This window comes from Globicephala melas, chromosome 20, assembly GCF_963455315.2.
Source record: "Globicephala melas chromosome 20, mGloMel1.2, whole genome shotgun sequence".
Lineage (NCBI taxonomy): Eukaryota > Metazoa > Chordata > Mammalia > Artiodactyla > Delphinidae > Globicephala > Globicephala melas.
The window spans coordinates 36,126,431-36,150,343 of record NC_083333.1 but is presented as its reverse complement, the minus strand read 5'-3'; the positions used below and the strand labels follow the sequence as shown (position 1 = coordinate 36,150,343).

At 34.0% G+C, this 23,913-nt stretch overlaps 1 protein-coding gene across 7 annotated transcripts in view; it reads left to right on the top strand.

The window, feature by feature from the left end:
* TANC2 (tetratricopeptide repeat, ankyrin repeat and coiled-coil containing 2) overlaps positions 1-23,913 on the top strand; it is a 357,539-nt gene that overhangs the window by 27,652 nt on the left and 305,974 nt on the right. For all 7 annotated transcript variants that reach the window (XM_030843275.2, XM_060290546.1, XM_060290544.1 and 4 more), the window contains exon 2: positions 4,933-5,026. In XM_030843275.2, coding sequence (XP_030699135.1) covers positions 4,960-5,026 — 67 coding nt within the window. In that variant the 5' untranslated portion in view covers positions 4,933-4,959. The remainder of the gene's footprint in view (positions 1-4,932; positions 5,027-23,913) is intronic.

Genomic DNA, 23,913 nt, shown 5'->3' with positions numbered 1-23,913 from the left:
CAATGTATTAAGAATTTCAGTTGCTCTCCATCCCGGTCAATATTTGATATTGTCAGGCTTTAAAAAATTAGCTCTTCTGGTGGGAATATAGAGGTAGCTCGTTGTAATTTGTATTTACCCAATGACAGAATGTTGAGCTCCTTTTATATGTGTGTTAAAAAAGAAGATATATCTTTTTTTTTAAAGTGTCTATTCAAATCTTTTACCCATTTAAAAATTGAATTGTCTCTTTATTATCGAGTTGTAGGTGTTTTTTATATATCTTGGATGTTTATTTGTGTTAGATATATGTTTTGTGCATAATTTCTCCCAGTTTGTGATTTGTCTATTCATTTACTTAATGTTATTTTTGATGAGCAGATTTTTTTTACATTTTAATGAATTTTTATGGTTATTACTTGCTGTGTCTAAGAATCCTTTGCCTGCTCTAAGTAATAAAGATATTCTCCTGTGTTTTCTTCTGAAAGCTTTATTAGTTTAGCATTTATGTGATGTTTGATGTTTGATTTACTTTGAATTAATTTTCATGTATAGTGTGAGACACAGATCAAGGTTAAGTTTTAAGAAATGGATATATATTTGTTCCACCACCATTTGTTGAAAAGACTTTCCTTTACCCGTTAATGACTTTGTTGAAAACAAATGACGGTATTAAGTATAGGTCTTTTTCTACACTAGCTATTCTGTTCCATTGATCTATTTGATGAATCTTACGACAGTACTGTACTGTCACAGTTACTGGAGCTTTATAGAGTAAGTCTTGATTTCAGGTCTTATAAGTGCTTTAGCGTTTTTTGGTAGTTTCCAAGATTGCTTTGGATGTTCTAGGCTCTTTGCAGTACCATATGCATTTTAGAATCAGCTTCTCAATTTACACACAAAAAAAATGCCTGCTGGAATTTGGTTGAGATTGTATTGTTTCTTTAGAGCAATATAGGGAGAATTGACAGTTTAACGATATTGAACCTTCCGATCTGTGAACATAGTATATAGGCATACCTTGTTTTACTATGCTTCACTTTACTGTGCCTTGCAGATATTGTGTTTTTTACATATTGAAGATTTGTGGCAACCCTGAGTTGAGCAAGTCTATTGGCACCATTTTTCCAACAGTATTTGTTCACTTCATGTCTCTGACACAATTTGGTATTCTTGCAATATTTCAGACATTTTCATTTTTTATTATATTTGTTATGGTGATCTGTGATCAATGATCTTTTTTAAAATTGAGGTATGATTTATACAATATTATATTGGTTTCAGATATACAGCATAGTGATTCAATATTTTTACAGATTGTACTCCATTAAAAGTTACTACAAGAAATGGCTGTAATTCCCTGTGCTATACAATATATCCTTGTTGCTTATCTATTTTATGCACAGTAGTTTGTATGTCTTAGTCCCATACCCCTAATTTGCCTGTCCCCTTTGGTAACCACTAGTTTATTTTCTGTATGTGATCAGTGATCTTTGATGTTATCACTATAACTTGCTGAAGGCTTGGGTGATGGTTAGCATTAAAGTATTTTAAAATTAAGGTATATATAATGCATTGTTTTCTCAGACATAATGATATTGCATACTTAATAGACTACAGTATAGAGTAAATATAACTTTCATATGCACTGGGAAACCAAAAAATTCGTGTGACTCACTTTATTGTAGTATTTACTTTTTTGCAGTGGTCTGGAACCAAACCCACAATATCTCCGAGGTGTGCCTCTGTCTCTACTTATTTAGGTCTTCTTTAATTCTTTTTAAAGCAACCTTTTGTAGTTTTCAGTGTCTTTCATTAAGGATTTTTGAGTCGATGTTCATGAGGTATGTAATCTGTAATTGTCTTTTCTTATAATCAGTTAGATTTTGTGATTAAGATCATGTTGCCCTCTTAAAATGTGTTGGGAAGTATTATTTTTATTTTCTTAAAGAATTTTTATAAGATTGGTGTTACTCTTAAATGTTTGCCAGACTTCACCAGTGAAATAGTCTGGCCCGGTACTTTTCTTTGTGGGAAAAGTTTTGATAAATTCAGTTTCTTTAATAGAGGTAGAGCTAGTTGAGATTTTCTGCTCAACTTTGTGTTTCATTAAGTTGTATTTTTCAAAGAATTTGTTTCATGTAAAATGTTAAATTAAGTGTAAAGTTGTTCGTATATCTTCCTATTTAGAAAAAGGCTTTAGTATCTGAAATGATGTCCCCTATTTCATTCCTGATATTGGTAATTTCCATCTGTTTTTCTTGATCAGCCCTGCTACTAGGTTTTTCAATTTTGCTGCTTTTCAGAAATCCAGTGTTTGACTTTGTTGATTTTATCCATTTTGGATTTGTTTTCTGCTTCACTCATTTTTACTCTTTACTGTTTCTTTCCATTTACTTTCTTTGGATTTGGTTTGCTGTTTGTTTTTGAACTTCTTGAGATAGAAGTTTAGCTATTGATTTTGACCCTTCTGTTCTAATACTGCATTTAAGGTATACATTTATTTATAAGCATTGCTTTAGTTACATCCCATATGTTTCCCTAAGTCATTTTTTCATTATCATTCATTGCAAATTTTTTAAAATTTCCATTGTGATTTATTTACGTTTTTTGACTCATGGGTTATTTAGAAGTGCATCACTTAATTTTCAAGCAGTAGGGGATTTTCTCAATTTTTAAAAATTATTCACTTGTAATAATTTGCGTTGTAGTCAGAGAATATACTCCTAAAGAGTTCAGTGCTTTGAAATTTATTGAGACTTGCTTTATAACCCAGCATATGGTCCATTTTGGTATATGTTTTGTGTATAGTTTGTGTATTCTCTTTTTATTTGGAAGCGCGTACTATACATATACTTTGTAAGTCTAGTTGGTTAATTATGTAGTTCAAATCGTCTATCAATATATCTTAAGTGAATTTTTTGTCTGCTTGATCTTGTAGCTATTGACAAATGTGTGTTGGTCTCCCACGTGATTATGGATTTCCTGTATCATCTATTAGTCTTGGATATTTTTGCTTTGTATATTTTTAAGCTTTGTTGTTGGGTCCATTGAGGTTTAGAATTAGGGTATCTTCTTGTTGGTATGACTTTTTAATTATTAAGAAATATCTTGCCTTGTCTACTTTGATATTGGCATAGCTATGCTAGCTTCTTTTTAATTGATTGTTTTGTGGTATATCTTTTCTCATCATTTTATATTTAATCTTTCTGTGTCCATAAATAGTCTTTTAGTAGAGTATTTAACATAATAACAGATATAATTTAAGTTTAAAGCTACCAACATACTATTTATTTTATATTTTATCCACAGGTACTGTGCTTTTTCTCTCACTTCTTAGCTTCTTTGGTTCAGTCAGATATTTTAATCATTCTTTTTCTCACCTCAGTTAGCTTTTAATGGCTATCCTAGAAATTACTACATGAATTTTGAGTTGTTGCTGTCTAGTGTAAATTATTACTTCTGCCACTTCCTGCACAATGTAGACAGATATCTTGGACACTTTAACTTCATTTACCCCACTCCTCACTTTTCTGTCATTGTCGTTATGCATTTAAAATCTCTATATATTTTAAACTTAACAAATTAGTAATGTTATATTTTTTTACAATTATAGTTCATTCATATTTGCCAATATACTTACTTTTCTATGGCTCTTCCTTTTTGCATTTCTATGTTTTTTTCTAGTATTATTTTCCTTTGTTGGAAGAACTCCCTTTTAGTATTTCTTTTACTGATAAATTCCTTGTTTTTGTTCTGAAATCACCTTTATTTCATTTTCATTTTTCAAAACATTTAAAACTGTGAATAGATTTCTTGATTAGCACCTCTTTTCTTTCGAAAATTTTAAGCAGTCATTCCATTGTCTTGTGCCGTTCAGCATTTCTATTCAAAGTTATCGCTCAGTCTGTTGATTGTTGCTTCTTTCAGTGTGTTTATTTTTTCCCTAGCTGCTTAAAGATGTGGCTTTATGTCTCATCAGTGTTAGGAAATTCTTGATTGTTGTCACTTCATATAACGTTTCTTTCTTTTTTTCTGGGATTTCAATGATATGTATGTTAGAACCTTTCAAAGGATTCCATATGCCTCTCATACTCTTCTGTAGTTTTCAACCTTTAATTTCTCTGTGCTTTGGTTTGGAGATTTTCTGTTAACCTCTGTTCTAATTCACATTTGCTCTGTTCAATCTGCTGCAGGTGCCGAGTACTGACACTTGGGAAATTTTGCTGTGCATAGCAAGGATATAGGAGCAGTAATTGGTCCTTGTGGGAGTACAGAGAGGGGCTTACTTATTTGTTTTTGGTTAGGACGTACTAGCATGTTTATGTTATGACTGGAATGATTCAGTAGAGAGAAAAAAATTAAAGCTGCGTGAGAGAGAAAAGGAAGATGACTTTTAGATAAAAGTTCTTGAGGTGAGAGAGGACATAATCCAAAGCACAGTCAGCAGGATTTTCCTTTGATAGGAGCGGGACATAAAGAGGTTAGTAGTATATCTGTATACTGATGTACTCATGTATATTAGTAGTCTCATGAGATGGAATTCTGGCTTGACCAATGGGAAATAGGCATCCGTTCTTAAGTTCTGAACTCTTAAACTTTGGGTGTGTGTATTGAGCATATGGGACAATTGTCCAAGAAATGGAGAGCTTGGTGGAAGGGTAAACTGTATTTATAGCAACCTAATTGTTTTCTATTTCTGTGTACCCTCAGTGATGTCTACCTTTGTCTCTTAGGGTACTCAAAGTATTATAGTATATTTTTAAGAAACAACATAAATGTTTAATTAAATTAAATTATTTAAATAAATGTTTCTCTCATGTAGTTAAAATTTCTGTACTATATATTTAAACAGAGTAGTTAATTCCTTATAGCACATTTAAAATTAATTCTTAATAGTATTTTGAATAGAAAACCAAGTTTTCTAACGTTTTCCCACATTTTCTTTTACAGTTTTGTGAATACTAGAATAGCACAACCATGTTTCGGAATAGTCTCAAGATGCTTCTTACTGGAGGGAAATCAAGTCGTAAGAATAGATCAAGTGGTGAGTGACTCTGCTACATTTATTCTGTGTGATGTTTTAGAAAAGAAAGTTTTCTTAGGGATCTGAATTAGTGCTACAACACTTTATATATTTATTAAATAGCTTATTTAATTTAGAAAAAAAGAAAGTGTACATTCCTATAGGCTGTCAGACTCTTTATTAAGAGGAACACTTGATGAACACTCATCAGGAATAGTCAGGTAAAGGAAGAGTTAATGAAAGAAAAATATTTATTTCTGATATATGAGGGTATAATGCTTCTGTGAACTATGTATTAAAGACTTTCTAGACCTAAATTTACTTTTGAATTAACATGTAAAATTATTTCAGTCCTAGATACTCTTTGGGGAATGAGACTAAAAATAATAGAAACTGTCCTCAAAGGGTTATACAGAAAGTGAAATATAAGTTGAACATTTTTCTAGTCATTAAAATAAAGATTTTTTAAAAATAACAAGAGTGTAATTCTTAGGCTTTTAAGGTAAAAACAAACCAAAACTGTATAGATACTTTTTTGGGAGAAATGTTGAAGATTAATGTACTAAATGTTTGTTTTCTGCAAATGGGTTGTTGGTATTTATCATATTCTTTTCTTTAATTGAAGTATAGTTGATTTACAATATTGTGTTAGTTTCAGGTGTGCATCATAGTGATTCAGTATTTTTTCAGGTTATATTCCATTATAGGTTATTATAAGATAATGGGTATAATCCCCTGGGCTATACAGTATGTCCTTGTTGCTATTATATCCTTTTAATCTTTTCAATTTCCTAATTTTTATGTATTTTACAAGTTTTCATAAGTAGTATGTTCATTATCATTCTCTTCAAATGTTTTTTAGCTCTCTTTGTGATTTCTTCTTGATCCATAGGTATTTAAAGTATAATTGTTAATTTCCAAACAGTTGATGATTTCCTGGTTATCTTATTATTAACTTACCTTATTTGTACTCTTGTCAGAGAACCTATCCTGTATTTTATTCTTTTCATATTTATTGAGATTTCCCTTACAGCTCAGCATATGATCAATTTAGTCTAATGTTCTAGATGCACCAAATAATGTGGATTCTGCAGTTGTTGGGTGTAGTGTGGGTCAGTTTTTGTTAATGGTAGTCCTCAAACGTTTTATATTCTAACTTATTTTTTTAAAATTATTTACTGAGAAAGGTGTGATTAAATCTCACACTATGATTGTAGAATTGTCTGTATTTGAAAGATATCTTATTAGATGCATTGAAATTTAGACTTACTGTATCTTCCTGGTGAATTAACTGTTTTACCATAACAAAATGTCCCTCTATATATATATATATTTTTTGGCGGTACGCGGGCCTCTCACTGTTGTGGCCTCTCCCATTGCGGAGCATAGGCTCTGGACACGCAGGCTCAGCGGCCATGGCTCATGGGCCCAGCTGCTCTGTGGCATGTGGGATCTTCCCAGACCGGCGCACGAACCCGTGTTCCCTGCATCGGCAGGCGGACTCTCAATCACTGCGCCACCAGGGAAGGCCTGGATTTTTAATAATGCCTTTTGTTTGAAAGTTGATTTTGTCTAATGTTAGTATAGCTGTACTAGCTTTCTTTTGATTAGTATTTATAAGGTATAATTTGTTCCATTCTTTTATTTTCAACATATATATATGTTTATACTGTTAATAGCACATAGTTGAATTTTCCTTTTTTATTCATTCAGACAAGTTTTTCTCTTAAGGGAGATGTTGGTTCGTCTATAGTAATTCAACCAGTGATATATTTGGGTTTAAATATAACATATTGCTGTGTGTTTTGTGCTTGTCCTGACTGTTCTGTGCTTTTTCTCTCTCCTGTATTGCTTTATTTTGGATTGATCAAAAGATTTTTTATATTCCATATCTCTCCTTATTGACTTGGAGATTATATACTCTTATAATTCATTCAGTGGTTAGCTTAAAGATTAAAACATCAATCAAAGTTTGGTATCAATTTGTACTTTTACCCACTTCCTGGACAATGGAAGAGCCTTAGAATCTTTTCACCTATATTTATTTAAATGCCACAAGACATTATTATTGTTTTATGTAGTCACTGTTGTTTGGGTTTATTCATGTATTTGACATTTTTATTGATATTTGTTCCCTCCTGCTTCCTTCACTTTCTAGATGGGATCACCAAATTTCTTTTTGTTTGTAGAACACCCTTTAAAATTTCCTTTAGTTGGGATCTTGATGTGGTGATTTTACTTTGCGTTTAGTTATCTGAAAGTGTCTTTATTTTGCCTTTATTTTTTGTAGGATGTTTTTGCTGGGAGTGGAATTATAGGTTGGCAGTTATTTTCTTTCAGCACTTTGAAATATTGTTCATTGTCTTCTGGCTTCTTGAATTATTTCTGGTGAAAAGTCAACTGTCTAATTGCTCCCTCTTTAAAGGCAATCTGATGTTTTTCTTTTTTGCTTTTAGTTTTCTACATTTACATTGATGTGCCTAGGAGTGGTTTTCTTTTTAATCTGTCTTTGTTTCTCTTCTATTTATTTATGTTTGTAGGGTTTTTTGAATCTGTGGCTTGATGACTTTCATCAGTTTTGGAAAGCTATTACTCATTATCTCTTCAAATTTTATTTTTTTCCCCTTTTTCTCTTTCTCCTTTCTTTCTAGGACTCCAGTTATGCATTTGATAGACTACATGCATGTCATCTATGTCTCTTACACTCTCTTTCTATCCTTTTGTCTCTATATACTTTATGCTGGATATTTTCTTTTTATCTATCTTATAGTTCACTGATTCACTTTCCATTGGTATATAATCTGTTCTTAACCACATTCAGTTCTTAATTTTAGTTTTTGTATATTTCAGTTCTAGAACTTCCATTTGCTTTTTAAATTTTTTTTTAATTTGGAAATAATTTTTTTTAATTAATTTTTTTTGGCTACGCCGTGTGGCTTGTGGGATCCTTGTTCCCCGAACAGGGATTGAACCCAGGCCCTTGGCAGTGAAAGCACAGAGTGCTAACCACTGGACATCCAGGGAATTCCCAAAATTTGGAAATAATTTTGAGCTTACTGAAAGGTTGCAGCAGTAGTACAAAGAACTCCATATACCCTTGCACAGATTCATGAACTTTTCACCGCACTTGTTTCATCATTCTCTCTCTATAAGTACACATGCACAGTGTCTCCATTTCTCCCCTACTTCACCCTTTCTCTCTCACTCACTCTTTTTTAAATCACTTGAGGGTGGGTTAAATACATCATGCCCCTTTACTCCTAAAAATTTCAACGGGTATTTCTTAAGGAAATTCTTTTTTATACCACAGTCCAGTTATCAACCTCAGGCAGTTTAAGATTGATATAATACTTTTATCCAATCTACCATCTATTCTCCAAATTTTGTCAGTTTACCTAGTAACTTTTAAAAAAAGAATTTTCCCTCTTCCTTTCCAAGATCCAGTCTAGAATAAGGTATTATATTACTTGTTATGTCTTTTTACTCTCATTTAATTCAAAACAGTTTCTCAGCCTTTCTTGACATGCTTGATGAATAACTAGAATGCTCCTAATTTTATATTTGTTCTGATTTTTTTTAATGATTAGATTCAGGGTATGTTTCTGTGGTCTGAATGTTACATACGTTCTTTTCTTTTTGGGTTATCACAGCTGGAGGCACATAATGTCCATCTGTCACTCATTAGTGATTTTGATGACCAAATCAGTGTACTGTCCAGTTTCTCTGCTATGTAGATACTAATTTTCCCCTTTCAACTTAAAAACAGTCTGCAGGTAGACACCATTAGGTTTTTATTTTTTTCTGTTCTTTGTCAGTACTATTCTCAATCTTGTCTCTTATCTTTTATAAATATAGACCTACTATATTTATATCTATATTTTTTTGTCTAACTCTAAATGTGTCTGTTTCTGTTGGTTTTTACTAATATAATTTTATTTCCTCCTATTCCTCTTTTTTTTTTCCATGAACTTTTCATTTTGGGTTAATTTTAGTTTTACAGAAAAGTTGCAAAGATAGTACAGAGAATTCCTGTATATCCTTTACCTAATTTTCCCAACTGTTGCATCTTATATTACCATGGTGCCTTTGTCAAAACTAAGAAACCAACGTTGGTATATTGCTGTTAACTAAACTCCACACTTTTATTTGGATTTCATTAGCTTTTTCGTTGAACTCCTCATTGTGCTCCAGAATTGAGTCCAGAGGACTACATTGCATTTAGGTATTGCATCTCCCCAGACATTAACTGGATTTAGCAGAAGACGAATAATAGTTGATGTCACCCCACTGGTCACTTTTTGAAAGACACACACACAGAGTAACTCATACATGTCAGAGATCCAAGCTGCCTCCACATTTGTCACTTAAAGAAATGGTTTATCCAAAATTTATTTTCTGGTCAAGAACTATGATTTCCTTAGACACCTACAGTTGTTTACTTTTGACACCAGGAGTAGGATTTTCTGTCACTTCACAACAACTAATCCATATAAAATAACTAGTAGAAAACAGTAAAGCCATATTAAGATGCAGATGCTGGGTAGACTTTTTGCCCTGAGTACCAGGTGTGATTTATTTCCACATACTACCCTTATTAGAGGTAGGCACCAAATTTGTGCTTTAGCAAAATTACAAATTATTGTATCCTAGACTTCTGAGTAACTACTGCTTTAGTAGCAATCATATTATTAAATCCATATATGTCAAGGTTCTACTGTATTATTAAAGCTTATTATTTTGATTTACTAGGTATTTAATTATGTCAGTAATGATTTCGGGGGGTCTTATTCTAGTGTTTATTCTTCTCCATGGCTTTTCATGTAAAATGTTTATAATTTAGAGTAGTTGTAAGTTAGAGTAGTTATAAAAATAGTGATTTGTATTCTATATGGCAAGAATTTATAGAGAAGCAGTATTTTTTTTCAAATGTTCTCTAGGACAAGAATTCCAAAGCAAGAATAAATTTGATATTAAAAGAAAGAGTGTGTTTATGGGATGATATCATTAATGTTTTCATCATTACACTTTTTTTCTTTAATCATTAATGAATAATTGGGTGGGTACTTTATTCTTTATATTAACTTTTGGCCCATGGCTTATTTTTAAAATTAGTAAGGTAAGTTTTCTCATGGCATAATCATTTGTTTTGTTTTGTTTTAGGGAACCAATTTAGTTTTTAGTTTGAAAAGCACTTGTAATAAAGGATATTGACTGTTCTAATTTGTCCTTTAAATAGTTGATCTCAACTCTTGTGTGGGGCACTACATAAATATTTAACAGAAATAGATTTTATATCAAGTAATAACAAATGAATTTTCTCAGGCAAAGTTTTCCCTCTAAGGATATGTGAATATCAGCTTTGAATTTTATAGCTTAATTCAGTTTTATGATGTGAAAATTGTTTCTGAGGTACGTAGGACTTGGAACTCTTGCTTTGTGAAAAGACAACTGTGTGGCTCTTTTGAATTATGAGTTATAAAGAAATCATGTGTGTTTTTATGTTTCCTAAAAATTAAATGTTTATTTATATTTTTCTTAACTGTTGTTTTTATTATTTAAAATCATGCAAGTAATTAGTAAAAGTTCCAATATGTTTCTTTGATATAACTAATGCCACTATTTGGTATCATTGTATCATTGTTTTGGTAAACCACCATTCAAGTATGAGGGGGGCAAAATACTGTCAATTTCAGATATTCAAGAACTCAGGAAGTATAGTACCCTTAATATAACGCAGCCATTGGGAGAAAAAAAATATCTTGAGGCTGTCTTCTACCAAAATAAAAAATAAATGTGAGGAAAGAAGGAGATGCAGAAAGAAAAGTGAGCAAAGTAAGTAAAACTTATAGTTAAATATAAATAATTCCTGATTGTGTACTACAACAGTAGAATTTGTTCCAGGAATGCAAAGACATTTCTATATCAGAAAAACAATGTAAGTTTTTTACTTAGAAAAAAAATTTAAAACCACATTATCATACCATTATATTCTGAAAAAGCATTTTATATATCTGAGCAGCCATTAAAAGCATTAAAATAGAAAAAGGATACTTTAAATGTAATAAAGAGTATTCACCAAATCCAACAGCCAGCATCATTCTAAACAAAGAAATGGATCAGCCATTCTCATTAAAACAGAAACATGATAGAGATTTCTCCTGTTACCACTCTTTTTCAAAATTGTTTGGAAGGTTCTAGTATACAATAAAGACAAGAAAATAAAGTGACTAATATAAATATTGGAAAAGACAAGACAGTGTCATTTTTATTTTTAAGCTAGGTAAAAACCCCAGAGAATCCAGTAAATATTTACTAGAAATAATAATGTAATTTGGCAAGGTGGTTAGCACTTTTATCCCTACCAATATTTCCTGATTAGAAATGTAAATGAGAAAAAAATTACATTCACAATGATAACAGCCATTAAATTCTCAGGAATAGATTTGACAAGAAACCTTATTGAAGTGTGTAAGACTTGGACAAATGGAAAAACATATCGTGCTTCTGGATTTACACATAAATTTGTTTCTTCCATTCAGGAAACAGCAGGTTCATTTTCAGTTGGGTAAAATAACTTTAAAATTCTGTGGAAGGGCTTCCCTGGTGGCGCAGTGGTTGAGTCCGCCTGCCGATGCAGGGGACAAGGGTTCGTGCCCCGGTCCGGGAAGATCCCACACGCCGCAGAGCAGCTAGGCCTGTGAGCCATGGCCGCTGAGCCTGCGCATCCGGAGCCTGTGCTCCGCAACGGGAGAGGCCGCAACAGTGAGAGGCCCGCGTACCGCAAAAAAAAAACACAAAAACAATTCTATGGAAGAATAAATGAAAATAAGTATGAAAAGGAATAATTGATTTTGGTCAGGGTATGACTTAACAAGATATTAAAACTAGCTATAAATACTTGGTTACATAGGCACATAGGCTAGACATATGTCTAGGAAAGAGAGCAAAGAAAACCATGGCATTACTGAGGCAAGAGCATTATTGCCACTTCATTTTGTGGCGCTGTCCAGCACATTGTAGGACACAAATGCCATTATGACCAAAAGATACATTCTAAATTTGAGAACAGCCAGAGGTTGCCTTTGATTTAGACTTAAACTAGGGATAGAACGGAGGTGTTAGAGCTTATGTTTTCTGGCATCATTGTATTACCTTTAATGCTTGGGGCACTGATTCTTCTGTGATGTTTTGTGACTTGTTCATGGTGGATCATTTCCGATGTGTTTTCTAAGTTTGTTTGTAAGCTCATCTCAGGCAGGAATTGTTTTCTGTGAGGATCCTGTGCTGTTAGTTATTGTAATGGTCTCTTGCTAGGCACTGCACTGGTATCATAGGCCACGGACTGATTTTTTTTAAGTTTTTTATTGTGGTAAATATATATAACATAAAGTTCACTATTTTAACCTTTTTTTTTTTTTTGTGCGGTATGCGGGCCTCTCACCGTTGCGGCCTCTCCCGCCGCGGAGCACAGGCTCCGGACACGCAGGCTCAGCGGCCATGGCCCACGGGCCCAGCCGCCCCGCAGCACGTGGGATCCTCCCGGACCGGGGCATGATCCCGTGTCCCCTGCATCAGCAGGCGGACTCCCAACCGCTGCGCCACCAGGGAAGCTCTATTTTAACCATTTTTAATTGTACAATTTATTGGCATTAATTACATTCACCATGTTATGTAACCACCACCACTATTTCCCCAAATTTTTCACTACCCCAAGCACGAACTCTGTACCCATTAGGCAGTAACTCCCCATTTCCTCTTCCCAGCCCCAATAACCTCGAATCTTTCTGTCTCTGTGAATTTGCCTTTTCTAGATATTTCACGTAAGTGTAATCATACTATTTTGTCCTTTTGTATGTAGCTTATTTCACCTAGCATAATGTTTTCAAGGTTCATTCCTGTTGTAGCATGTATCAGAAGTTCATTCCTTTTTATGACTGAATACTATTCCTTTGTATGTGTATGCCACATTTTGTTTATCCGTTCATCTGTTGATAGACACTGGGTTATTTCCATTGGAATAATGCTGCTCTGAGCATTGTCATACAAGTATCTGTTTGAGTCTCTGTTTTCAGTTTTTGCGGGGAATATATCTAGGAGTGGAATTGCTGGTCATATGGGGAAATGTACAGGGTTTTGTGTGAAGATGTGCTTTCATTTCTTTGGGGTAAATGTCCAGGGGTACAGTTGCCAGGACATACTTTAGTTGCATGTTTAGTTTTTAAAGAAAGTGCCATCTCTTTCAGAGTGCCTGTACCATTTTACATTCACACCAGCAGTGTGTAAGTAATCCAGTTTCTCCTCATCCTTGCCAGCATTTGGTGTTGTCACTATTTTAATTTTAATTATTTTGATAAGTGTGTATTGGTACCTCATTGTGGTTTAATTTTCATTTCCCTAGTGGCTAAATGATACTGATCATCTTTTCATGTGCTTATTTGCCTTCTGTATGTCTTCTTTGGTGAAACATCTCTTCATGTCTTTTGGCTGTCTTCTAACTGGGCTGTGTGTGTGTTTGTGTGTGTGTGTGTGTGTGTGTGTGTGTGTGTGTGTGTATTAAGTTTTGAGAGCTCTTTATATATTCTAGCCTTTGTCAGATATGTTGTTTGCCAGTATTTTCTCCCAGCCTGTTGATTGTCTTTCTATCCCCTTAGCAGGGTCTTTTGTAAAGTTTTTAATATTTATGAAGTCCAGTTTATTGTTTTACTTTTATAGATCATGATTTCATTTCTGTCAACAGATGTTTATTCATTAATCACTAAGTACTGGGTAGTGTACTGGTTGCTTGATATTTGAGTTTGAGTTAATTTCTCTTTAACCACTTCATGAGCAAAAATCAGTCCGTCTGTGAAAATAGGGCACTTTGTTAGAAGCATTTGTTATTGGCGTTCTCCGCCCTCCTCACCACCACCACCTGGGCATTGAAATTAATTAAAATCTTCATTGCTGTCTGAATAGTGAATGTTCATAATAAAATGTTCAAAGAAATATGTACCATAGCATTCATGTAAATGTATTTTGCTATAAAAATATCTTTTTCCTTCCAGGGACATTAAGTTTTATTTCATTAGTAAACCATGAAATTACAGCATAAGCTTTTCAAGGGTTTTTACCTTTTCTGTACCCTGTTCTAACAAATTTGGTTAGAAAACATACTCCTGTTTAATATGAGGAAAGGATTTTACTTATTTAATTGTAGAGCTATAGCATCTTCTGTAATAAAACCCAAACCTGTCATTATTGACTGCTGTTTCCCTTTCTGTTCTCTGCCCATCTATTTGCCCAATTTGTGTTTGTCAGTTGAGATATTTACTCTTTATGAAATTCGTTTGTCCTTGCCAATTAAGATAGGCTGTCATAGAACTTGAGGGGAAAAGTCATTAGAGGAAGTGACAGAGTGTGGCTGTGTTAAAAAGAGGAAGGATTCTTATTCGGTGGTGGGCTATGAAAATGAACATGACTGGAGAGTGAAAAAAGTGGTGAGAGCCTTGAAATTGCATTTTGAAACATATCTGATTTGACTGGTTTTATTTATATTTCAGGTATTTGTAGTGGTTTAGCAATTAAACTAATAGCACTTCTCATCAGATAGACACATACACTTGCACTCATGTTTTCACCTCTATTTCCAGTTTTATTTTTATCCTATTTATTCAGAGTTGTTTGAGTTTTGCTAACTTCACAAGATGAATTGTCATGGTTTCATCTTTTACAGTGCTTCATGTATCATATAAATTATTTATTCCTTGAAAGTTTAGTGGAACTCAGACATAAAAATGGCTAGCCTGAGCTTTTTGGGGGTTTTTTAGGTAGTTTTTTGACAGTATTTTCTATTTTATTTTCATCAGTGTAATTAAGTTTCCTTTAGGCAATTTGGATAATTTATTATTTTCCTAGAAAATGTCCATTTCATTGAGATTTTAGAATTTATTTGTATAAAGTTATAAATATTGTATTCATTTGAGTTTAATTCAGTTTCTCCTAATATTGAATGTTTTTATATTTTCTGTCTCTTAGCTTTGAGGCTTATCTATTTTATTAGCTTTTTCAAAAGATTCAACTCTTGATTTTACTAATTTTATTTTTCTTCTCATTTACATTATGAATTTTCTATGATATAGCTTATGCTGTATTCCATAAATTTTGATATATAGTGTTCTCAATATTAACTTTTTACATAGTATGATTTTACTGGAACATAGTCACACCCATTTGTGATAGAGACTGTGTAGCCCACACTCCCGAAATACTTATGATTTGACCCTGTGAGAAAAAGTTTGCCAACTTTTGCTTTAAAACATTGAGGGTTTTGCTTTTTTGTTTTTGGGGGTCTTTTTGGCTGTATTTTGATCAGATCTTATAACTATCTAATGGATGCTAGAAAACAAAATGTATTTTCTTTTTATAGGACAAAGTTTGCTATATTTATTAAGTAAACTTTACTGCTTTTTTAAACTACTGTATGTTAATGTTTTGCTTAGTTGAGCTTCTGATACTTTGGCTTTAAGTCTATCTAGATTTTGTATTTAAGGTGTATCTCTTGTTGTAAATATGTAGTTTTGTCTTGTTGAATCCAATCTGATTTTCTATTTTTAAGTGGTATATTCAGTCCATTTACATTGACTATATAACTATCGATGTGATTTGGTTTAAGTTTTTCATCTTGTTCTTTGTTTCTTTTGCATTCATGTGTTCCTCGTTCTTTTTTTCCCCCTGTTCCCTGTCATTTTTAGAATTTATGAAATATTTTAAATTCTGTTTTCTTGGCCTTTTAGCTATGCCTTCTTGGATTTTCTAAAAAAGAGACTGTGCAAAGGATTACCATATGCATCTTTAACTTTTTATGGTTTAACTTCAAATTTTATTCTACTACTCTGTGAGCACTGTAAGGACTTTAGGATATTTAATTCTATTTATATCCCACTTTTTGTTGTCTGTATTTTACTTCCACTGTAGTATTGATATATATCCCACAATACATTTGTTACTTTAAGTAGTCATTAGTCTTTAAGGTGCTTTTTAAATGTCTTAAAAAAATTAACCCATATATTTCCTTCTTCTAGTATTCTTCATTCCTTCTTATAAAATGGTGTTTTATCTGGGATATTTTTTTTTCACCCTGCAGAACTTCCTTTGCATTTCTTGAGGTGTAGGTCACTGGCAGTGAATTACCTCAGCTTTCATTTTCTCATGTTTTAATTTTACCTTCATTTTTGAAGGATATTTTCCCTGGGTATAAAATCTTAGATTGGCAGTTCTTTCAACACTTTAAAGATGTTATTCTGTTATTTTTTCTTTCTGATAAGAAGTTGGCAGTCGTTCTCATTGTTTTTGCCTTTGAATGAAATGTGATTTATTTATTTATTTTATTTAGTATGGCTGCTTAAAAAATTGCTTTATCTTGGCTGTTAGCATTTGGCTATGATATACCTAGGTGTATGCTTTTCTTTCTGTTATATTGTTTGGATTTTGGTGAGCTTCTTGAGTCTAAGTGTTGATGTCTTTCATCAGTTGTGGAAAACCTTAGTCATTATTTCTTAAGGCATTTCTTCTATCCTTTTTTCATCTGTGTTTTGGAACTTTAGTTTGTACGTTAAATTGTTTGATATTACCTAATGCATCTCAAACTGTTCTTTTTCTTTGTTTTTTTTGGTAATTTTCCCCCTTTGGTTAATTTATGTTGGCCTGACTTCAGGTTTATTATTTTTCTGCTGAGTCCAGTCAGCTTTTAAGCCCAGTCAGTTAATTCTTAATTTAGATAGTGTTTTTCAGTTATAGAATGTTCATTTGGTTCTTTTAAAGGTAGTTCATTTCTCTGTTGAAATTTTTAATCTTTTCATCTGTTTTTTCTGTTTTTAACCTCCTTTTTTTACTTTTACATAATAGCCAAAAATAATAGTTTAATAGCTGATGTGTCTGCTAAGTCCTGCATTTGGGTCAGATGTGTGTCTGCTTCTGTTAATTCTTTTGCTGCTTCACACATCTCATTTTTCAGTTGTTTATCAGACATTGTGTTTAAAAGATCTGTAGAGGCTAGAGTAAATAATATTTTTCCCTTGATGAAATAAAATTCATATTTTAAGACAGGACAAGAAAAAATAAACATAAAATTCCCTCTCTGTGTTTGTTTGGGCCTTCTCCCTCCCTAATGCGCAGTGTGCATCTGCATTACACATTAACCAGAGCTCCTCAAGGGTGGGAGTGCCTGCTCAACTGTAAAGGTAAATTTTTTTTTCTTCCTTCTGACACTAGCAATGTAATTTTTTAAAAGAATAGTGTTCTTTCCCAGCTCTGTAGGGGTCATGGTGCCTTGCTGTTCGCTTTGTACATGTTTACCTGCACCGTGTATCCTTGGTGAACTTTATGTAAAATCAGTATATCATTTTGATGTATGATCCTTTGTCTCAGAAATGTATATGACTATGCCTTCAACTTCTAACAGGTGGAACAGTTCTCAGAGCTTCTGAGCATCTGCTTCCTGGGTTATAATCCTCAGTTTGGCTTGAAGAAAATTCTCTTTTTTCTTCTTAACTTGATAGTTAATTCAATTTTCATCAACATGTAGAGAGGGAAAGCTTTTTCCTATGTAAGACAGCTGTGGTGAGGGTCTGCTCTCTTGGATCTGATGGAGGGTTGAGGTGGATAAGGGCTAGGTTGCAGTTTAGTTTGTCTCAGTTCACATGTGTTTCAGATGTCTAGGTTGAGGCCTGTTCTGTGTGTATGTCAGTCCTCTCCCTTTAGCAGGACTCTGGGATCTAAGTATCATCTCATTATGAGATCTTGCTCAACATTATTGTCAAGCTTCCAGTCTCCCGGATTGTTGCCTCCCTGAATTTGGTAGAAGTCTTGTGTGGAGTATCAGTGGACAGGGAGAACTAGCTTTGAATTTGGGGTTCCTTCACTTTTTATACCAGGAGTTGACAAACCATGGCCTCCAGGCTACATCTGGCCTACCACCTGCTTTTATAAGTAGAATTTTATGTGGCCATAGCCATAATCATTTGTTTATGTGTTGTCTGTGTCTGCTTTCATTCTATAAAAGCAGCATTCTATAGTTGGGAAAGAGACTAAAATATTTACTGTTTGGCCCATTCTGGACAAATTTGATGGTCCCCGTTCTATACTGTCAAGCCAGTTCACACAGTCGTTAAAAAAATTCGCTGATTTCTCTTTTTTCCCATATTTTTGTTCTTTCTATTTTTTAATTTATTTCTTTAATTTATTTTTATTGAAGTATAGTTGATTTATAATATTGTGTTATTTCAGGTGTACTTGCCTATGGTAGACCAGTCTTCCTCTTACTGCCCATGCTTTGACTTAGTAAATGGCTTTAGTGATCTTAAATCAACTTCATCATATTATATCAGTCCTAATCTTAGAACCCTGCAATAGATTTCAGTAGGTTTTAGAATAAAGTTTGAAGTCTTTCACTAAGCTTATAGAGCCCTTGGGACTTCCTGGCAGTCCAGTGGTTAAGACTCCGCACTCCCAATGCAGGGGGCCCCGGTTCGATCCCTGGTCGGGGAACTCGATCCCACATGTTGCAACGAAGAGCCTGCATGCCGCAACTAAAGGATCCTGCATGTCACAACTAAGACCCAGTGCAGCCAAATAAATAAATGTTAAAAAAAAAAAAAAAGCTTATAGAGCCCTTGATAATATAAACACTGCCTGCCTCCCCACTCGCCTTCTTTTTTTTTTTTTAATAGATTTTTTTTTTAGACCGCTAACGTGCATAGCAATATTGAGGGACAGATACAGAGATTTCCCGTGTACCATCTGCCCCTCACATGCATACAGCTTTCTTTTTTTAATAGTCATTGGTCTTTCTTTTCAGTCTCCTCACCAGTCTTCCTTCTCAGTCCCCACCACATTCAAACTCCATCCAGTTACCCTTTCTATCTTTTTTGCACATATCACTCTTTGAGGTATTTTACTTTGTTTGCATGGTTTTGTTTATTGTTTGCATTCCTTCATAAAAATAAGTCTTACAGATTCATTGACTGTATTATTCCCAGAATCAGGAATAGTGCCTGGAAATTAGTAGATCAATAAATATTTGTTGAACGAATGAATAAATATACTGTTTTCTCTGACTCACCAGCACTTGCCCTACTCTCATCCTGCTGCCATATTAATTTTCTTAATTAGAAAATTCTTAGCTTGGCACCTGACCTTACCTAACTTCTCTAGCCTTATTCCCTATAACTCTTACTCAGAAACTTTCTACTTTATCCAAGTCGATCTTCTTAATGCTTTGTATTTTCTGTGACCCTTTGATCATGACATTCACCCTGTCTGGAATAAACTTGCCATTTATACTTAGGTCACCTCTTTAAATACTACCCAGTCAATCATTAAAGTCCAGCTTATATCTTATTCAGGTTCACAGTGATCACTCTTGTGTCTCATGTACTGTAGTGTTTATCCCTAATGTGAAACTTAATAATGTAATGCCTTTTATTGCATATAAACTTTCTAGAAAGGCTTCCCTAATACAGTTTAACTATCCTAAGGGTAAGAAATGCTCACTGCCTTTTTACTCTCCATCAGTTCATACTGTCATTATATTTACATTTATATATCTATATTTCATTGAAAGAGAATGTAAGAGGTTATTTGGTTAAATATCTTGTCTTCGATAAAAATGTATTGAGTAACAGTTACCTTACATTTACATGTGTTCTGTGGTTCACAAAAGGAAAAAACTTTAACGTGTTACTACCTCATTTAATCTGTATAGCAAACACCACTCCATTTTACTGATGAGAGATAAAAAGACTTGCCCAAGATAAAAAGACTTTCCCAAGTATCTATAGCTAGTAGACAACCATAGGAGTAGAAGCAATTGAATTCGCACTCTTCATATGTTGCTGTCTCTGAGTAAATGAGACAATTAGTAACGGAATTAAGTCTACATTGAGATCTGAACACTACTAAATGTATTTTCTTTGAAGTAGCAGGTCAGTTTTTAACAGATCTTAAGTTGCTAATGGTTGTATCAAAGCAGAAAGTAGCCAAGAGTTTGGTGACTTCTTTTGGTAGTTGAGAGAGATTTTATTTTAAACTGCATGCATTTTTGCTCTCTGATTTTTTTTTTGCTCTCTCATTTTTTCTGATTGATTGTCATGAAAACATTTTAAATATGGGTACCAATTATACATTGTGAGTTGATAATTTATAACTATGATACTAATTTTATTTCTGTAACAAATATGGTTTTACTTTCCTCAGATGAATCTGTGGTATATGTACATAAAGATATAAAACTTAGAAAAATACTTTGTTCATCTCTGCATAAAGTTGATTCAGATTTAGCATGCATTTATCGAATATTACGTTTTTTGCACTATATTAAACACTTTAATGAAACACTCATATATTAGTCTACATTAATGTGAAATATGTGTAATATGTGAAAATTGTGGGATGATTTCCTTTTTGCTCACTGAAGATTTTATTTTAGGGCGCCTATAGTTTTGATTAGGAATGGTAAATATCATATATGGCTATTGTAAAGCATTTAGGTAATAGTCTGATCAGACCACGAATGTTATTGGGAACAGAGACATCTCTTATCCATTTTTTTATCCTTGGTCATTGTTTCATAATAAATGTTTGTCACATAGCATGAATTTTCTTAAAAAGTTATGACATTATTTTGTCTTATGTTTTGTTATTCTTTTAAAAGTCAGATAAAACTGGTTTTGAGTCATTTTAAAACAAATTAACCCTTTAAAATAGTGCTGTTTAATAGAACTTGACGTGATGAGGGATATATTTTATAAATCTGCATCATCCAGTACTGCAATGGAAGGAACTTATGACTGCCCCCAAATGTGGTTCATTAAATCATTCCACAAAGATATTTTTAGTGTTTACTGTGTATCAGTCATTGTGATACATGTTGGAAACAGTTGCTACTCCCAGGGAACTCAGAGTCTAATAGAGGAGAGAGCTTGCTAAACCAACAGTGACAGCAGTTGGACGAGAGGCAGGGAGGAGAAGAGAATGCAAGTTGAACTTTAAGGATAAGTATGCGTTAGGGGTCTACATAGAGAAAGTCTCATTTGCCAGTAGACGAAGATAGGAGACTATATGGTGCATTCTAGCAACTACAAGAATTCTCGATTCCTGGAACCTAGGGTGAGTTAGAAAATTGCTTAAAAAAAAATGGACAGTTAATCACACATCAGTTAATGCAGTGTCTTGTATGCCCAGCTAAAGAGTTCAGATTATATCCTTAAAGCCTCAAGTGAGCCATTGCAGGATTTTAAACTGGTAAGTAAAGAAAGATTTTGACATCTAAACTCAGTACCTCTGCTCCATATTTATTAAATTTGAGATTTCTAGAGGAAATAATAATTTTATGTTAAAATTTAAATTTGATTAGATTCTATAGTCATTTCCCTGGTCATTTTTATTTGCTCTTGTAACAGAGTGGTTAGAATTACCAAAGATCCAATTTACAATGACTGAGATATGAAGGGGATTTATTAGTTCACATAATAAAGAATTTCAGAGGTGTGGTGATTATAGATAAATTAATTCTGAAACTCGATAACATCATCAAGGACCCAATTTCTTTCCAGCTTTCTGCCCTGCCATTTTTAGAATTTTGGTTATTCTTCTCAGGCTTATCCTTGCATAGCTGTGCGAGGACTGCTGTACTTTCAACTTGTATATCCACACACAGCATTGTTCAAAGACTTGTAGAACAGCTGCCCCTTTCTTGGGTCCATCTTTAAGATTAAGAAAAACTTTCCTGAAAGCTACCTCTCTCTCTCTCTCTCTCTCGCATTTGCCTCACGTCCCACTGGCCAAATTTTAGCACATAACCTTTCTTATACCAATTAATGGAATTGCAGCTGATGTTCTTAAGATTCATTTACTAATTAAAGTTTGGCTCTGAGGCTAGGGAGAGAACCAGCCTCCCTTGAAGCAAATACCAAAAATAAAATTGGGATTCTGTTAGTGTGAAAGAAGGGGTTGGGTAGGCAACCAGAGGAGTCCACCACTTTGTTTTACTAACCTAGTTATGGGTTTTGTTTATTTTAAAAATTAGTGGTGTTTCCTATGCCAAGAGTCAGAAGGACAAGCCCATACTTGCCTCAAAATAGGAAAGACAGGACCTTCTTACATTTGTCAATAATACTAATATTTTGCTATGAAGTTTGCAGATGGTATAGAGCTGTTATGGTGTGACTCAATCTTTGAGTTTTATCCACTTTGAAAATCTTTAAAGACTTGGTTTCTGACCTACAAGGTTGAGGACTGGGCCTTGAACCATAGGATTTTACTGTATGAGAGGCTTTGCCTGGGAAATAAACCCACTGATCGTCTCAGAAGACAGATTTCTGTGATTGTTCTTGGCCAGGGGAATTCTTTTGTAGTCTAGAGTAAGAGTGGATGGGAGATTTGCTCTAAATTTTTTTCCTGAATATATATTTTTTAATGATAGGAAGGCTTTTTTTAAAAAATAATTTATTTGATGGCATGGGATTTTAGTTGCAGCAGGTGGGCTCCTTAGTTGTGGCACGCAGGCTCCTTAGTTGAGGCATGCGAACTCTTACTTGTGGCATGCATGTGGGATCTAGTTCCCTGACCAGGGATCAAACCAAGGCTCCCTGCATTGGGAGCGCGGAGTCTTACCCACTACGCCACCAGGGAAGTCCTGATTGGAAGCCTTTTTGTGTCTGTAAGGGGCCAGGTCAAATATTTGGAACAGATTTGTCTGCTTTCTTGCTGTCACCTAACCACAAAAAACTTGGCTGCTTGAAAAAGGGGATGTTTACTGGGAGAAGGACAATATTGAATAAAAAATTAATTTTTTCAAAATAATGCCTAGCTTTACTTTTTTGCTCTAAAAATTTACCTCAAGCCTCATTCCATTACCTCTGATATTTTTCATATCAGCCATTTCTTTACTCAGAGTATTGTGTTACTTTGCCATTCTTCTTTGTTCCTATCTTAGAGACTGATGGCCATACTGCTAGTAAATCTCCACTCTGTTAACCTTCCAGTCACTTCATACTCTGAGGCTACAGTACTATTAGATACTATTTAGATGCTTCTTTCCTTCCTCCCTCTCTGTGTTCTGTCTTTTCAACCCTGATTATGTAGTGAGTGCCTGCTGTGGGCCAGGTAAAGTCCTGAGGGATACAGTTTGCTTAGAGCTATAAGACATCGTCCCTATTAGATTTGACTATATGGTACAAGTAATCCAGTACTATTAAAATAGTGTGAGAAGTATTAGGATAAAGTTTTGCACAGGATACTATTGGAGTACAGAGGAAGGACTCCATCTCAGACTGGGAAATAGAACAATTCCTGGAGGAGGTAGTGGCTATTGTGGGACCTAATTAGTAGTTAGCCACTTTGATAAATGGAGAAAAGTAAGTTTCAGGCAGAGGATACAGCAAATATAAAGGCATGAAGTTGTGAGAGAGTTTGAGAATTAGCAGATGGAATGAGGATTGGTAAAGGGCAGTTTGCAGAAAGGGTGTGTGTGTGATGGTGGGCAGGCAACACGTCATCCTTAGGAGTGATTGCAACAGCAACCAGGGGGGAGTGATGAGAGCCTAAAATAAGAGGGTGGCAGTGGGGATGGAGGGATGTCAAGAAAGAATCAGCTGAACTTGATAGGTTGGGTGTGGGTCCAATGAAGAAAGAGCCCTGGTCTTATATTTATTCATTCACTCAACAAAACTATTGACTGAGCACTTGCTATGTGCTGGATACAGTTAGAGTTACTGGAGATACAGTAGTGCTATAGATCAAGTTACTGTCCTAGTTACGTAGTAACTCACAGAACTTATACAAGGACGACACCCATGTTCTGGCTTAGGTGACTGGGTGAATTGTGATTGCCATTCATTTGAGGTTTGTGGGGAAATGTAATGAAATCAGTT